Below are 18160 nucleotides of genomic sequence, written 5' to 3' on the forward strand. Positions count from 1 at the left end.
ACTACAGGCATGAAGCCCAATGAGGCAAATTGAATTTGTGATATTGGGCTATATAAATAAAATTGAATTGAATTGAATTGAATTCTTTAGTTGTGTGTTTGTTCACATATTTAATTCAGACTTATCCTGAAGACTTCTGGAAAACTTCAGCTGCACTGTTCAGTACCAGGTTTTTATCTCCGAGTCACACTGGTTACACCGAAAGTATTTACATCAATGAGAGCCCATTTGAACCCTAATGATACTTGCACACTTCTTTTGTTTAAATTTTACACGAGTTACAGTAATCCGTTCTGAAAGAGTAGAAAGGATCTTTGTATCAGACTCGGTCAAACTGGTCTCTATAGAAATGGATCCGTGATCAGAAACCTACAGGATTGATGGCGTGAAGCTGACAGGGAATACAGAGCTGAGGGACATCAGCACACAGCAGCACCGGGTACACATGAGCCATCGGGATGTTCTCCACAAACCCATGATCCACATACTGCACCTGTTTGAAGACAAGCACCAACGTTAGTCATGACACTCTGGAAAAGAATAGCATCCATGTATTGGAGAGGGACCCCTGAGTACTGAGACTCTTAATTTGGATACATCATCACACTACTCAACAATGTGAGTCAAACAGGGAAGTGACCAGGAACCAGTGCTATGTGCAGGTTTTTTGGATTATTTTCCTTATGCTCTATCATCATGTGTGCAGAAGAGGCTGCATTTCAGAGGGAAAAGGGTTTCAGACAAACAGCGATGTGATGCTGCTGACCTCAACATTTCCTCCCAGCACGGAGAGAATCTGTCCTCTGTACCACAGCATGTCCGATCCAAAGACAGCACAGCCTAGAACCGACTTCCAGGTGTAGGGCTTGGGTTTGGGTAGAGTCTGCCAGGTCTGCTGGATCCGTTCACAAAGCTGCTGCAGCTGACACTCTAATACACACACAGCATTAACACATGCAGCATCATGACTTTAATCTATGTACCTGATAATATATCTATATATAATATATAGTTTATCAACGGGGTGTGTATTGACAAGAGTCTGGCGATACAATACCTATCATGACATATCAAAAGACAGTATCAGAGACTAAATATATAAATGTATTTGTATATATATTTTAATCATGACTTTAAATTATAGTTCTTCTTTATATAAATCTGGGACTGATCTGTACTTTCATGTGGAACTATGAAAAATGTGAGGCCGGTATGCACCCAAATAGATTCAACACAATTTCTGTTAGTGACAAAAAAATGATGCTCGTTAAAGTCAGATTATTCAAAGAACAATGCACAGGCCTAGAGTAATGCATGGAGCTGTCATAAAGCAGAAGGTAATGGGTGTGAGACCAAGTAAAATGTGTCTTCACTGCAAGCTCAGAGGCTTTTGGTGCACAAAAAAACGCATCTGCAGTCATTAAAGACCCACTATAATTGATAGAGTTGTACATACATTTATCTCATATTTGCTTTGTATTATTTTAACCTCTTTTCTCTTTCTGCTCATTTGAGGTCTTGCTCAGCTGGTGTCTGGAAGGTTGCAGTCATCCCAGGCTGAAGGCTGTCTGGAGGCTGACACATTACAGATACTCAAAGATGCTGACGCAGACCTATTGCATTGAACTAAGACAATAATGATAGTAGAACCAGTTTGAGGCTGTTTTTCCTTCCACACCGTGAGAGCAGCAAATGTAAATAAAATAAGACCGCCCCTGAAAGGTTATAAATATGGAAACCCTGGATCAAGATCTTCAGAGCGGGTGGAGACTGGTTTAAACATTCTCTGTCTGTTCTCCTTGTGCAAGTAAAATCTGATTTAAGAACTGACCCCTCTCTTGTCTTTCTTTCAGAGAAATGTTTCAGGTTGTTTGAACCTAACAATAATGAAGAAGGATAAATATATATATATATATATATATATAAGGAAAAGTAAGATTAAAATTGTATTTCTGAGTATATAGTAAATATAGTTTGACAAAGAGCAATGAATTTACTTGTAGACAAATACATTCATGCACGACTTTGTTTTCCACGTCTGAGCTGGAATCTGCATCAAAACTGTACAGATGGATCGCCATTTTTGGTTAAAAACAGCATAATCGCAATAAAAAAATCACTGGGGACACTTAAATAAAATAGAAACAATGGATGAAAATGATTTAGGCCAATCAGTGCATAAAATAACATCTAATGCATAAAAGGACATGATAGGACTGCCGGTGGTATTTCCAGCAGGTCTTGCAAAACAATGCAAAAAGCTGTAAAATGTGGTTCTGCACAAACTGCCTCCACAAAACTCAAGTAATTTCTGGTTACTTTGAGCTTTACTGCTGGTGAAACAACATAAGCAAGGTTACGTCAGGATCTTCCAACAGAACCACTGCAGGTAAAGTCCACTGCGTACCTAAATCCTCCGTTCTGGCGTAAATGAGGCCGTCGTCTCCAACAGCAGTGACCGTCATCTGGACGTGGCCCCGACATGGCAGCTCAGGCGCGTTGTACAGCGAAGTCTTAACCTGCTCACGCACACAAGCAAATGCTCATCATACTCATTGAATCTAGTCTAGATTATGCGACAATGTTGTGAGCACGTGTGCAATCACCTTTGCAGGGGTCATAAGGAAGCGGGGGCTTGGTTTTGGAGGGGTGGGAGTCCCTTGGAGGGAAGCTTTAGGGAGCATGCGCAGAGAGGTGGAGCTTTCTTTCTCATCTGGTTGGGTGTCAGTGGTTGGAGAATTTACATCGCTTTCCTCAGGTTTTTGGATGACAGCATCTCTGCTACAGGACCAAAAAAACCCACATATAAAAACTAAAATCTGGAAATAGATATAACTGTAGATCTAAACCAGAACCAGAAAAAGTAGGGCATTAACCAAGAAAGCACACACAAACCTGGGCTTTCTTTTCCACAGCGCCAGCCCTTCACGAACCAGGAAGTCTGACATGCTGACATACTGTCCTACTTTGTTGGAGCAGAACAAAGTGATGGGTACCGGGCGCTCCTCCGTCAGCTCCTAAACAATGGAGCGGTAAGACAAAAGCACACACACTGTACAGATAAAAGGGAGTCGGGAATAAAATAAAAGGCATACCTTGATAGTGATGACAGCCACTGCCCCTTTTACATAGAGGGAGAACAAGTCGACGGCTGTAGCCGTCCATCCTGATTGGCCCCCCGCGGGCCTAACAGTAAACAAAGAAAGAAATGTCAGAGGGGGGCATGATGGCAAAATAAGAAGACCTTTCACTCCCAAACAAATCTGTATTTGAATAAAAGTAGAACAAATTCATACATCAAAGTACCAACAATCTAAAACTTGGTGATAACTAACAATGTTTCATGTTTTATGTCAACCCTAAACACGCTGTAAACATTAAAGGTGACTCACCTGATATCGTCGAGACAGCACTCAAGTGCCATGGAGCCAATCAAAGAGGATGGCAATGGCCGCAGATTACTGACATGCAGCTTCTCTGTGTTGCCATGGTCACAGAGTCTCACCTGAACAATTAGAGTTAATTTTGAAGGTACACATTACTAGAGTTCACAGCTTGATCACACTTGTCCATTTCACAGTTACTGTAGAAGAAATCAAACTTTCATCAATTAGATCATCAACAGATCTGCCTTTCTCTGGTGAATCAAATTGAATCAATTTTGGAAATTATCAGTGATACCCAGCCCTGACAGATAGCCCTGTACTATAGAGTTTTTTAGTAGTAAGGGATTAGGGGGGGAATTCAGACATTGCTTTTGGGTCCTGCAAACTCTGAAAGAACCCAGTCTCCTCAGCCTGTCCAGTCGATTCTCCGCCGGCGTGGAAAAAATTGACAGCCATCTGATACAAATACCACCGTGCAGACACCAGCCAATTCTGCTGAAAACTGGCATTTAGGTTGGCACATGGTGGCATTTTGGCATATGTGACTGTAGTCTAAGCTGTAGCGTTGTCCAAGTGTTTTTTAAGGACCCTTAGCTTACTTAGGGTTCTCTCTCTCTACTGATAATGTGATTGAAAGAGAAATGCTTTTCTTCTCGTGGGTGTCCTCTGAAGCACACAAGTGTACATTTACATGTAAGTAATGACACTTGACTTTTTTCTCGATGTTTAAAGTTAAAAACTGATCTTGCACATTTTCCGAGCCCTGGCAGCTACGCATTAACGTAGATGACCGGTGAGTATTGATGACGTTCAAATTTGAAGACACAATTTATCCATATTTCTCTACTTAGGGGGGGATAAAAGGAGGGGTAGGGAAGCAATTCAGATTCAGCAAACGATTGGAATATTGCTATTAATAAATCAGTTTGATTATGACAGCAGCTACATTCATGTGTGAATATAATAAAAAAAGTAAAAAATCATCTCGTCTTGTCATACTTCTGCAATGTCAGTGGAAGTGACGTCGGCACAGATCTGCCCTCGCTCCCAGACTTCGTTGATGAACGCAGCGCAGAACATGTCGGCTTTCCACGCCACCTCCTGTGGCTCTGAGAGTTCACACTCACTCTTCACCTTTTCACCGATCCTGAAAAAAAAAACATTGTTGTATTTGTAGTACAATTGAAAGGAAGTGAGACTAAAATAAGTACAGATAAAGAATAGATTGGCAAAATGTCTGTGGCTTCATTGAAGTATTATTGTTTTATTCCTGTTTAGTGGTTTTGCAGGAGTAAAGACTTCAGTGTGGGCAACAGTGCAGTACATCACATACAGTGGAGGTAATAAGTATATGATCCTTTTGCTGATTTTGTAGGTTTGCCCACTTAAAAATAAATTGACAGCATGTCATCTTAATAGTAGGTTCATTTGGGCACTGAGCAATAGAAACATTACAAAGAAAATAACAGCACTCAGTCATGTTTGAAGAAATATAAAAAGGTAGAATTTTATAATAACTTCCCAACATTAGATCAAGGTTACTGCCCACCTTTGGAGTTGTGTGTCGTACTGGGTGAACCTGACATGGAAGCTGCTCGGTGAGCAGACGTGGCTGATCCTGACCGCCAGGTCTTTGAGCTGATCAGGAGATCTCTGATGAATCTGTAAGTTCAGTAGCTCCTCGTTTTGTTTTCTGCCATCGCTTGGTTTTGCAGAACTGAGCTCCAACACTGGATCCCATACGACAGCATCATCTTCTCTGAGACCGTCTTTTTTGTTTTTCTTTCTGCAGGAGTCAAAGTGGTGAGAGGTAAATAGCAAAACAAGCTGAATCTTAAACCATTTTTTCTATTACAGACTGAAAAATAAAATTCTTTCACAATCATAAATCATGTACACTCACTGGCCACTTTGTTAGGTACACCTGTTCAAGTGCTCTAACACATTTTCCTAATCAGCCAATCACTTGGCAGCAATTCGATGCATTTAGTCACATAAACATGGTCCAGACGATCTGCTGCAGTTCAGACCGAGCATCAGAATGAGGAAGAAAGATGATTGAAGTGACTGAATGTGGTATGGTTGTTGGTGGCAGAAGGGCTAGTCTGAGTATTTCAAAAACTAATGATCTACTAGGATTTTCACCCACAACCAACAGAGAATGGTCAAAAAAAGAGGAAAACATCCAGAGAGCTGCAGTTCTGTGAGCAGAAATGCCTTGTTGATGCCAGAGATCAAAGAAGAATGGCCAGACTGGTTCCATCTGATATAAAAACGACATCACACGGGGGAGGGTGACTCAGTCCAGATCTCTGATACAGTCAATGGATGTATCAGATAAATTGGCTGGTAAGTGTATATCATCATATTTCTATTGCAGATAGTAACATATAGTATAGGAACCTATGTAAATATTAATATAAAAATAGATGAAAAAAAAACGTCATGCAAAAGTAAAAAGGATTAAATCCAGTGATGTAAAAATGGCAACAAATTGACAAAAAAAACTTAAAATATGCAGTTTTAATAATGTTTTACTGCTGGAATAAACACATTTTCATAAAAAAATATTTAACAATAAAAGGGTTGAAGTCCTAATAATGAACAATTATTTTTAAAAATTATAGTTTTGACAAATTGTGAAGCTGTTCAGTCGATTGTTTGACAAAGTTAAAAAAATCATAGAGTTCTAGGTCATTTTTTCAAGAGGAGAGATAATGTTTTTAATGAATCAGACAGGTCTACAAGTTAAAGTTTGTTGGATTTATCAAAGGAAAATAAACCTTTTCATCATTTCACAAGAGTACTTTAAGTGTAATTTTTTTTCTTCTTCTGATGCGAGGTCATAGATCAGAGGCTTGCAACCTTCAACATTGAAGAGTCATTCGGGTCAATTTCTTACCGACTACAATCCAGGAGGAGCCACAAACTCTCCTTTCAGAAAACTAAGACACTAATTTATTTTTTTGCCACAGCAGCTACTACGATAAATATCCGTTTTTGGTAAACATAAATACAAAGAAAAAAAAAGCACTTTAAAAAAATAAAGAAATTGTCTATAACTTTTGTTTATTTGCATGGAATCCTTTCAAAATAAAAGACATCCTGTACCATATTTGATTGTCTTAATGCAGCAAATGTATGTAGTGCAATGTCAGCAGTGAGAAAAAAAATATATATTTTACCATCGTTGGTGCCAGAAATTTACAGATCGGATTTAAGTGACCCATTCTGTAATTTTTAAACCATGAGGAGCACAATAGGACATTTACATTATAATCTGATGTTCCTTAAGTTTGACTTCTGGCCATACACTAATCTCTAACTAACTTTTGGTGGTAAAAGGCTCTGAAAAATCTGTCAAAATGTTTTAGTACAACTTTGATGAAGTTGCATCGCTTTTTAAATTGAAAATTGAAAATAATTTTTATTTTTCTTCAACCATGAGAGCCACAAAGGGGTTAAAAAGTCTTGAGGTTCCGAAGCCACATATTGCAACATATAGACATGGAATATTAGAAGTTAAAGCTGAAAGACTGAAGTATCCACTTGTAAATCTGAAGACACATTCACAATCAAGTCTTACTTGTCAATCCAGCAGGCCAGCTCCTCTTGAACCAGAACCTCAGCGATGTTGGCTCGAGCTTCGTCATTCTCAAACACCTGAACCACAATCGGTGTAGACCGGTAGACTTTTTCTTCACAGGAAGACAGAACAACAAAGAAATCGATTAGTCATAAAAAAAAAATGAAAAACTTAAATCCAAAAAGAGCATAAATGATACCTGTAACAAAAATGAGGACTAGTTTCTGGTATGTTAAAGCGATGAATCTGCTGGTGCAGGCTTCACTCCAGGTCTTTCCATCCAAAGGAATCACATCGGCCAAACAGCAGGGGGTGGCCTGGACACATGGGCCTGCACTGTCATGATTTCATCTTAATCTAAAGATCTTAAATAAACTCTACAAACAAGAAAATAAATCATAGTAGCATTAGAATAAACGATGGATGTTTTATAAAAACACCTCTATTCTATTCACGGAGAATGAAAACAGAGTTTGCCTTTCTGGTACTTCAACTTGCAATGCAAAGTGGATTTCTTATAATGAATGTCAATCTATTGACAATTCTTTTCATTTATTTAAAATTATTATTTTGATTAAAGCTAAGTTACAACATGTGAATAATGCTGTTTTCACATCAAACATGATTTGCGTATCAAATTCGTGCTGGCCTCCTCTATCTGGATGCCCGATGAATTCCCTGTTCGACACTTGTCCAAAAATGTGTTCATAAATTTGATGTCCCGGGGGCGTGTGGGGGGTTGTTCTTACCTGATCGCAACATGGAGCGATATCTGTGTTTAAGTCATTTTAAATGGATGGAAGACATGGATGATGTTGAGAGATCAGGTTCATTTATTTTGAAGAGCTCTACAAATACATGTCTGGGTTCATGAGATCATTCAGACTCTGCCAGTACGCTGAGCTTCACCGTCTACTGCATAAGCTGTGTCTGAATGACAGCTGCTTTCACCAGTTTGACGACTCGTCAGTAGACCGAGGAGGAAAAAATAAAAATAAGAATAACATTAAAAAGGACCTTTTTAAATGTCTTGAAGGAAATAATAAAAATATCAAAGTTTGGGACGAGAACAATCAGCTTTTCCCCATGTTGGATTTGAACTCCACCTGCTGATTGTGTCACTAATTACGCGACGTGCCCAAAGCCGAGTTCCTGATTTGTCGAAGTGAGGCGTCGTCTTCACCAAAGTTTAGTATTATTATTCCTTTTTTTAATGGATTTTTCGGAATATTAGTCATAGTTTGCGCTTTGGTGAAGTGCCGAGAACATCAGTGTAAATCAGCTGATTTTGTAACAGAGGAAAGTAGCTTTTCCACTAAAAATTGTTGCTTAACGGTACAAACCCGCAATGAAAAACCACTTTTCTCAACATCAGAATCAGGTGATTCATGTTGATCACAAAGCGTTACAATAAGTCAGAGTTAACCTGAATACAAAGTCACAAAACCAGTATTTTATACCATGCTTATAGGAACACTTAAAATATATTAATCTATGCACAACTTCCACTTTTGACTTTATTTCTTTAGGTACTAACTCATTTGAGTGATATTGTAACAAATTAAAATGCGGCTGTTCATCAAAATTTAAATGTGAATGTCACCATGGCAGGAAGCATGAAGAACTCTTCCTTGATCTTCCTTAAGTCACTGACAGGAATGATTTTCTTGTTGCCAAAATCCACATAGAGCACCTCCACTTTACTTGCTCTTGGACAACCTGCACACACGCAGACAGAATGCAGTAATTAGTACTACGGGATACACCAAGACACAAAATTCATCAGTTTTTCAAATGCATTTTATGACTGTCTCACATAACAAACAATTCAATTATATTTTTTGACTACTTTTAATGAAGTATACTTTTTCAAACTTGTCTTCAGTATTTTTGCAACAGTTTGTAAGACCTGGGTTCTGTTGGCCTAAATAGCCCCACACTGTTTCAGTTCCACCCAACCTGTACCATACCTGCGAGTTTAGTTTGGATTTACACTTCATTAGATGCTTTCTTTATTTCTTCATTCATTTTTGACTGAAAAACTTCCCCTAAACATCATTATTGTTGAATTTTAGTTGTAATTCATTTTAAGTGAATAATATAAACACAAGTACAGAATTGTGTAGTGTATTCGAGATGATATCCCTTGCATCAGACAGATGTAAACAGTGGTCCCTCACTACACTGCAGTTCACCTTTCGTGGTCTTGCAGCTTCGCAGATTTTTTTATGCAATTTTCCAAGATTTTTTTTTTTTTTTTAAACGGCAACTCATGTTCTATGTCTTGATTGGCTGTAGATCTAGCCAATGAATCTCCTCTGTGCTACGTCTCCTGCAGGAAAAGGCCTTTAAATTTGCAAAATCTACATAAATCTTTGGTTGCGATGAGATGTTTGTTTCAGTTCTAGGACTTGTTTTTCTACAAAGGTTTGAATTAAGAGAGAAAGCGTGAAAATGTTAACGTTTGTTCAAGAAAACTGTATAAAGGGATTTTACAGCCTTACTACGATTTTCTTTACCTTTGGGACACTAAAAAAGAAATTATATAAAAAATAGTAGTTATTTGGGTGAGTTTTTTCCTACCCCGAGGCTCTTTCTTCACTTCTTCAGATCTTCTGGATCATTCATTTTAAACCTAAATTGTAGTAATTTCTCTTCTATTTCTCTATATACTGTTGCATTTTTGCTGTAACTTGCACGTAATTCAAAACTCTAAAGGAACTCTGTGATTGAGCTTTTTGTGACTTGAGAAATATCAGAAAAATATGTCCTGTTCTCTCAGTTCTGCCTTCAAGGAATAAAGCTGCTTACATATAAACCAGCCTTAGGCTATTTTACCAGTTGCTTGGCCACTTTCCCTTTTTGTCACACATTTAAAACTAATAAAAAAACTTAACAGTATTGTTGACTGCTTAAATTCTAAGATGGATACTGTAAGTTAGAGTTACCCATCTGATTCTTATTGTTTCTTTATTATATTTTCATACTTTGTTATATACGTTTCTGTGTAAAACTTTTTTTTTCTCCGACAGCAAAATGCCCCCAGACTTCCTCACCGATGACCTGAGCTCTGTACCACAGGTTTTCCTCAAAGCGGGCGACGCAGGGCTGTCCGATCTCCGGACAGTAGACCTTCAGCTCCTCATCTTCAAGCACATCTGGAGCGTTGTAGCAGTCCTGAAGTCTGGCTGAGAGCAGCAATGACTCCATGCTATCAACCTGGTGAGAGGGTCATTTTTAATTTTTCAACAAATGCAAAAGCAGCGATTTTCTAATTCTGCAAAACTTCATTAAAGAGGTTAATTTTAAATAAGAACATCCACAACACGTGGATTCGTTTGGATACCGCTTGGACGTAGAAGTCGCCAGGGTTGTTGATGTGGCAGACCACCGCACTCAGCTCCGTGTTAACTTTGGGGTAGACCGGAGGGTAGTAACGCAAAGCCCGTCTGTCCGAAATGACTGGATAATAAAACCTAAAAAAAACCAAACAACTTAAGTTGATAAAATTCTATTAGCACTGCCAGACCACAGTATCATATTTTCCAGACCTAAATATAAGCACTATTTACCATCAGGATTCAAAAGCAGGCTTTTGACCTGTAATGGTTTGCTTAATAGGCAAATACTTGCATACTTAACATAAATCAGTTGATTCGTCCGCAGAGAAAAGCAGTTTTGTGCTGATATGTATCACTTAACTTTAGTAATGTGTTCCATATCGGTGCAAAGAGAACGTGTTTTTAAGTGTCATCGGTGAAATCTCAAGTAAGCAGAGACTTACAGTCAGGAAAATATGATGAATCCTAAAATGATCCAGAAACTTGATTGTAAATGAGTAGTTTTGACTGGTTAAAACTGCGTTTTTGTGCAAACCTGGCGACTTCGTTGAAAACGAGATGCTCTCTGATGGAGATGGGTATGTCACTGTATTGATCCATGGGAATTTTTTTCAGATCCACCAACAAAGCATCTCTGTCTCGGCCCAAAGGCTGCATCTCCAGAGCTGCTGACCCAGTTACAGCGCGGAAAGCAACGAGTGCTTTGTTATCCCAACCTTTGCTCTGCAGGAAAACAAACATTTAACTAATATCTCTCTGCAATAGGGGAACAACAGGTTATTATATTGACAATAATTCATTTTAACCCATAAAGACCCAGACCCATTTTTCCTTGAAAATAAAATGATGTGGAATGCACCACAAACCAAGTGGATCACATGACCCATTTCTGTTATTTTTCTGTTTCACTGATGTCACCATGGGTCTTTATGGGTTAAAATGCACAATATTCAGTAAAATGTATGAAACATCTGCAATAACCCCACCAAATACTGCAATTTTTTTGCTTAATTACAAGAACGTGCAGTATGTATACAAGAATCATAATCATAAATACACAAGTACAACTTGATTCATTTTTTTTTTTTAAACTTAAGGTTTGTTGTTTAAGTCTAACCCTTGCATGTCCTGTTTCTCTGCTGTACACCAGACATTTATCCAACTGTCCCTTGGCATTCTGCCTTTGAATTCAAGATCAGCTCAGTTAAACAGATTTTTCTTTTCCCAAAAGATCGCTGTTCCTACCAAATCATATGGGACGAGGTCTTTCAGTGAACATCTGATGGCTTGTGGGACAAAGCCACTCAGCTCCAGTTTGACATCTTCACAAATCTTTCTCAGCTTCTCGTTCACAACCTTCAGGGTCCCTTCAGGTGTCTCGTCCTCACTGAAACAAGTGTCGACACATACGAGACGGTCTTTAGAAAGAGCTTTCCATTTAAAATGAACACATCAGATTCACAACAAATACACCTGGTCAATAATTCTAGCATTATCTAGCATTAAACTAAATTGTAGGGGAAACAATACATTTTCAAATAACTGTGAAAACCAAAAGTTTGGGAAAAAAATAACTAAATCAAAGGTGAATTTCTAATCAAATATTGTCACTCTGCAGAGACCTCAGAAAACAGCAAAGGTTTTTTTTAATGTTGCTTGAAAACAGCTCAACAGATCAAAAGACCATTGGAGTGGGACTTGAAGGGATGTTTATACCTTTGTATAGTTACTTTTCTGCAGAATCCAAAGTCTAGAGAGAAAACGTAGACCATGGCCAGCTGTGTGACTGGACAGATTTTCACTCGCTCCGTGCATCCTTTCTGGAAGATTTCGATCACTTTGGAGCGGCACCACTGTTTCTTGTAAGACAGCACAAAGATGAGAGATTCTGGGGAAGCAGAAAAACACAAGCTCTTTTCTTTTTCATACAAGCATTTCATTCGATACTGTGATGCAAAACTAATATGAATGGCAAGTTTACAAATAGAAATAAAGACAACTTTATTTTTTCATTTTGCATTCACACACTAGACATAAAATCATTTAAAAACAGAAAATTCCATCATGAAAAATGAGATTAATTTTGCTGAGGAAACCCCAAAAATGTTTCTACAACATAGAATGAAATTTTTAGGTCTAACTTGATAAAAACAACAAGAATAAAATTTGTCAACAAAGTAATCAACATGTTTTTGAATGAAAATACAAAATAAATCCAGGCGAAAGTCACAGATTCCTTTGGGCCACATATATTTCTGTTGATAGAGAAACATCACAGACCTCACAGTTCAGTGTGGCTTTACTTCAATCAGCCTCTGTAGATTCAGCAACCAAGCGGCCCAAAAAATAAGAATTTCTCTCCTGCATACTCTTGTCCATCTGACATTTTTCTGGTTTTATTTATTTATACAGATTTTTTTTCTTTCATAAAGTTTTCCTTTTTGTGTTTCATTCATCTTCTTACCCACTTGTCCCTTTCGTGCTCACAGGAGTGCCGGAGTCTAACCTAGCAACTGATGGGCGAAGGCAGGATACCCCCTGAACAGGTCACCAGAATCTGTCGCAGGGCCTCAATCACACCCACACACACTCACATTCACACCTAGGGACAATTTAGAGTCACCAATTAACCTGTGAAGCATGTTTTTGGATGGTGGGAGGAAGCCGGAGTCCCTGGAGAAAACCCATGCATGCATAGGTAGAGAAAATGCAAACTCCACACAAAAAGGTCTCAGTTGGTGTTTCTGTTTCAATTCCCTCAGCCGGGAATTGAACCGTGGCCTTTTGTGGACATTTTTTTTTTTGAGAAGTTTGATCCAGCTGGATCTCAGTTGTTTGGCTCGGCTGGAATCTGGTCACAGGTGAGGGCCTGTCTGTCCATTCTGAACTGCTCGCCTCTTGTAACAGCGGTGGGCGGGACTTTTGCAGTGAACAGCAGAGTTTCCTCAATTTTTAGACAACGCCGGTGCTCGTTTTTGTAGAAAATTCATGTTTGGTCCCCATCCAAAAATAAAATAACGGTCGGTTTCCTCGTTGTTGGATTTCTAATAGCAGACAGCACTGCCCCCAATAGCTGGTGAGCTGCTGCTCTACATTAACAGCAGTCAGATGTTTATTCTCCACTTTTTTTTTATTAAAATAACAGATCATTTTTGTCCAAAAACTACAAATAAATGCCATATTCTCTCTTTAATTCAATAAAATCTCAATCACAGAATACAAAAAAAGCTTATGTTTATGTTAGACTGAGTTTTATAATGCTGATTCACAGCAGCACCGCAGGACGTTTAGGGGCGTTAATAAATATGAACACGTCAATTATGATCCATCAACTGCATGTGTTAACACATTAACTTTCACAGCTCTAAAAAATATATTTTTAAATAAATAAATATTATGTACATACGTGTTTCAATGGAGTCCCCAGGTGCAAAGGAACAGCCACTTCCAGAGCAGAGGTTGTGAATTTTCCTTGACAGGATCTCACTTTCCAGTCTGTCCGCCACATGGCGAACATAGAAGTGAGCTGGACTCACAATGTGGCTCACCACCACCACACACTTAGAGTCTACAAAACACAAAAGACACAGCAGAGGCTCATCAGTCCAGCATCAAAGCTAGGAAAGTCGTAGGCTCTTATTGAAGTTATATTAACATTAAACAAACATGGAAGTGTATGCACAGGTGTTTAAATAAGATGATATTAACATGTTTAAGATGGGTATATTGGGCTGCCGTTTGATGCAATTCATTAAAATTTTGTCAATCTCTGGCTTTAGGGGTCGAGAAACCTCTGTGATGCACTTAATGAGAACAAAATCCAACACTAACCATAGTTACCAACAGCTCAGAAACCCAGAATAACACCAACATTTACAGAGACACAATGATAGAAATTTTAAATGTACAAATTCAAAATAGAACAAGGCAATATGGCCAATATATAACATGTAAGATTTTTCATTCATTTTAATCATTTTTTCTTCATTTTGCTTGACAAAGCTTACCAATGAGAGCATATAGTTTTTACACATGCACTATAAATTAATTAATTTTGTTGTATTTATCCACCACAATTTAAAGTCCACTCCATGAAAAGATTGTACGACTTTAAACCTGTCCATGATTACATACAAGTGTCACACAGAACAGCTCATTAGCCTAACGTCAACAATTGTAGCAGCAGTGTCTAACTTTCTGCTGCAGGTCCTGCAGCTTTATCATCCAGTTCTGTCTGGATCCTGTTAAAAAAAAAACTACATAACTTTTTATTGGATCAAACTCAAAGTTTAAGTTTAAACCAGCTGCAAATATTTTACAGAGAATAAAGGTCGTTTCTGATTAGAGAAAACTTGTTAAAGGGACATTAAACCCTTTAACATTAAAAGTGGGGTCATCTGGACCCCACAAGACAGTGCGCTGAAAAAACCATCATTGGTTTTTGAGTTTCACTAATCCATGGCGGACATAAAATCTTGTCCACCTTTCTTCACATTTGTCATGGAAGGAATCACACATCAATATATAGTTGGAGTCATCTGGACCCCAAAGAGAGAGGAAGGGTTAAGAATTTTCCTACAGCAGGAGTGAATTACAGTAGACTGTAAGCACAGAAAACCCTCCTGTGTTAAAGAGAAATACACAGCGAATATAAATTGAGGACAAAGCAAAAAAAATATGTTTTTGCCCCGAAACATAATCTGAGCATGATTTGAGTTATGTGTTATTAGGGAATCATATGAAAAAAAATTGTAAAGTTTTCTTTAACCATTTTAGAAACTCGGGCCTAAATCTCCTTTTGAATTTACCTCTATTTTCAATTTGAAATACTACTTGTTTGTGTATCTTTTATCATTTAAGCAGAACAGCTTCATCTATGTGAGACTAACTTAATTCTGTCATTTTTCCATGTTGTATTCTCACACCGTTCATAAGATCATACAAAAACGAAAAATTCCGTCAGGAGAAAAGTGCTTAAATTTGATGTGGTGAGCTCAAAAATGTTCAATGAACCATTTTTACAACAGAGTTAATGTCTTAAGTGTAATTAAAAAGTTAATAAGGGCAAATGTTTTCAACAAACTAATTTACATGTCTTTGAAGGACAACTATAAGTTCAGAGAAATTCACAGATTTTACCATTTCTGATTGATCTTGTTTATTTCAAGCATATATGGTAATAATTTGCTAAAGTCAAGTAGTTTGATTGATTACTTGAACATGAGTGGAAAGAGGCAAATTAATGTAGCCCTTACTATATTGTGCCATATATGTAAACAGTGTCTTTTCACAGAAGCACCTCAATGCTGCAACCTTTCTGACAAACTGTCTGTATTTCAGTCTGTGTGGCTTCAGCCCACAAACCAAACATTTTTAATTTGACTTCTGGGTGCTTTGCGGTCTGTTTGAAATTTGGTCCCACAGTTATGTTTTTTGTAGCTTTTTCCCATCACGTTTTACTAATTGTGTTAATAGAAAAAAATAAAAAAAGAAAAAGGTCTATTGGAGTAGAGTTTTGATTGAGCTGGATATCAGAAGTTCTGCTTAGCTGGAATCTGCTCAGATGGATGTGTGTTTGACTCCTCTGTATTCAGGGTGAACTGCTCACCTCCAGCAATGATGGAGGGCAGAACTTTTGTTGTGAATTGCAGAGTTTCTGCAATTTGTAGACAACGCTAGTGCTTGTTCTAGAAAAATCTAGTCGCTCAACATCCAAAATAAAATGACCGGTTTCCTTGTTACTGGATTTTATAGCTGACAGATAGCTCCGCCCCACAGCGGGTCCTGTACTGGACATTGGAGCCATCTGGTCGAAGTTCATCTTATGCCTCATATACTAAAATAAAAGATCACTATTTTCCAGAAATTACAAATAACTGCTCCATTGCAAATTGCTAAATAACAATCTTTCATTCAATAAAGTATCAATAACAAAGTATTAAAATAAATTTAAGTTTATTTTAGACGTAGATTTATTTCACCGATCTCACAGCCGCTCCCAGGACACCATCAGCCATCCATCTGTTCCAAAGGGTTGATGAATTTTTACGAATCAGAAACATCTTCAACAAATTAACTTTGCTTCAATAAATCTTCATCAACTGTAAAATAAAATACATTTTAAGTTGTCTATTAAGCTAAATGTCATGGATAAGATTGTTAATATCATACAGTGTTACAAGGTTTCTCAAACAGTGTCCCGTTTCTCACAGAGAGCGTTTCAGTTTGGTGGCGATCGGGCTATAGCATTACACCTTATTCCAGAAGAAGACGACAGCATCAGCAAAACAACTGTGTTTTGAACCACAAATAGTTACTTTAGAAAATATTTCCTTAAGACTTTGGAAATTTCCTGCCTGTGAGTTTATAAAGATGTTCATCTAGTCAGCAATGTTATGTTTAGGTCGACTGAGAGTTAGCATTAGCCGTCCTATGAGAAATTCCATTAAATGTTAGCATCAAGCGAGTGGACTTTAGCATTATGTGCTAAATCAATTTATATTTTTATGAATCAATTATTGATCTGTTAAGCTTAAATGAATTCAAATCGATTAATTGATTTTATTAACTCAGCCCTAATGTGTAATAAATGATGCTTCTCCATACCATGTTGGTTCTTTAGAGACTGGTATTTTCTTTTTTTACTCTGATATCTCCGTTTCTTGCTCATGTCAGGGCCAGAGGGGGGGTTCACTGCAAAAATAATACAAAGCAGGTAAAGGGCTGAACTGAAGAGTTTTCTTTAATTCTTCATATAATTGTTTTAAAAAAAATATTAAAAATCTACATGCCTAACTTAATGGCTTCCTCCAAGACCTCTTCAACAATGACGTCAGGGCTTCGGAGGTCTGAGGATGAGCTTTGGCGGGAGAGGTTGGTTGTGTCGGATGGTTTTGGGCTTGGAGTGGTGCTTCGTGACCTCGGGTTCTCCTGGTTCTGTTCTTGGCGGTTGGGGAGCATGGCGCCACTATACCCCCCCTCCACAGCACAATCTCTGAGAGATTTTCTGTTGCAGCCGTCCAGCTGCATTTCCTTGGATGGTGACTCATGAGAGCTGAAGGGAACAAATCACATTTTAAGCATCTGAAATTATCTGTAATAAATAACCTTCTGAACATGCACATGAAAATACAACAATATTTGTGTTATGGCAAAATAGATTTAAAAATAGGACAAAAAGTGAGAGAACTTTTAATGGGTGGAAAAGGGAGTTAAAACATTTAATTACTTCTGATTTTGTTCATTTCTGAGAAAAATAATAGTACTCAGAAAGATAGAAAAGATTAGAACTCACAGTTTTGGGTTCATTATTTCCATCTTCAAAGACAAAGCCAAACCATGGTCTAGATTTTCTTCCTGAAAAACACAACTTCCACACAAAAAATAAACAAATTAGCACAAAAAAAAGTGAAACAAAATTGGTAGCATGGAAAAATGACAGTAAAACTGACATATTTTGGCAGAAATGTGATGTCTTTGAGAATAGGAAATGCACTGGAAAATGCATAGATCAGGGATCACCAACACGTCGCCCGCGGGCGACCCGGCGCCCGCGGGCGACGTGTTGGTGAGCAGCACATAAGTCGCCCGCAGGTCTCTTCTAAAAATAGCGCAACTCACTTTTGAGCGCGCACCGAGAGGTCCCGCAGCGTCAAAGCGCTTTATAAATTGTGGGTCATACAGAATCGCGCAGCAGCTCCTCCCCCTTTCCTCATCACTTCATCTGTAGCCGCACTTTTGCAGCTTAGAGCCTGAAGTTTCATGAGCGCGAGCGCCGTGACAGAAACTTGAATTTATGTTGTCGTGTTTTCAAACAGAAAAAAATGTCCTGATTCTTTCCTGTTAAA

At 38.1% G+C, this 18160-nt stretch overlaps 1 protein-coding gene across 1 annotated transcript in view; it reads right to left on the minus strand.

Moving 5' to 3' along the window:
* The window catches only part of rnf17 (ring finger protein 17), a 33473-nt gene that overhangs the window by 7309 nt on the left and 8004 nt on the right, over positions 1–18160 (minus strand). The window contains exons 9-29 of the mRNA XM_024286328.2: positions 17608–17682; positions 17105–17367; positions 16920–17006; positions 13720–13881; positions 12030–12201; positions 11559–11700; positions 10849–11036; positions 10319–10448; positions 10029–10191; positions 8576–8691; positions 7172–7289; positions 6973–7084; positions 4936–5172; positions 4386–4533; positions 3393–3505; positions 3096–3186; positions 2896–3017; positions 2607–2781; positions 2408–2519; positions 767–930; positions 374–493 (exon numbers count right to left, since the gene is read on the minus strand). Coding sequence (XP_024142096.1) covers positions 374–493; positions 767–930; positions 2408–2519; positions 2607–2781; positions 2896–3017; positions 3096–3186; positions 3393–3505; positions 4386–4533; positions 4936–5172; positions 6973–7084; positions 7172–7289; positions 8576–8691; positions 10029–10191; positions 10319–10448; positions 10849–11036; positions 11559–11700; positions 12030–12201; positions 13720–13881; positions 16920–17006; positions 17105–17367; positions 17608–17682 — 3010 coding nt within the window. The remainder of the gene's footprint in view (positions 1–373; positions 494–766; positions 931–2407; positions 2520–2606; positions 2782–2895; positions 3018–3095; positions 3187–3392; positions 3506–4385; positions 4534–4935; positions 5173–6972; positions 7085–7171; positions 7290–8575; positions 8692–10028; positions 10192–10318; positions 10449–10848; positions 11037–11558; positions 11701–12029; positions 12202–13719; positions 13882–16919; positions 17007–17104; positions 17368–17607; positions 17683–18160) is intronic.

The sequence above is a fragment of the Oryzias melastigma genome, linkage group LG21 (genome assembly GCF_002922805.2).
Source record: "Oryzias melastigma strain HK-1 linkage group LG21, ASM292280v2, whole genome shotgun sequence".
NCBI classification, from domain to species: Eukaryota; Metazoa; Chordata; class Actinopteri; order Beloniformes; family Adrianichthyidae; genus Oryzias; species Oryzias melastigma.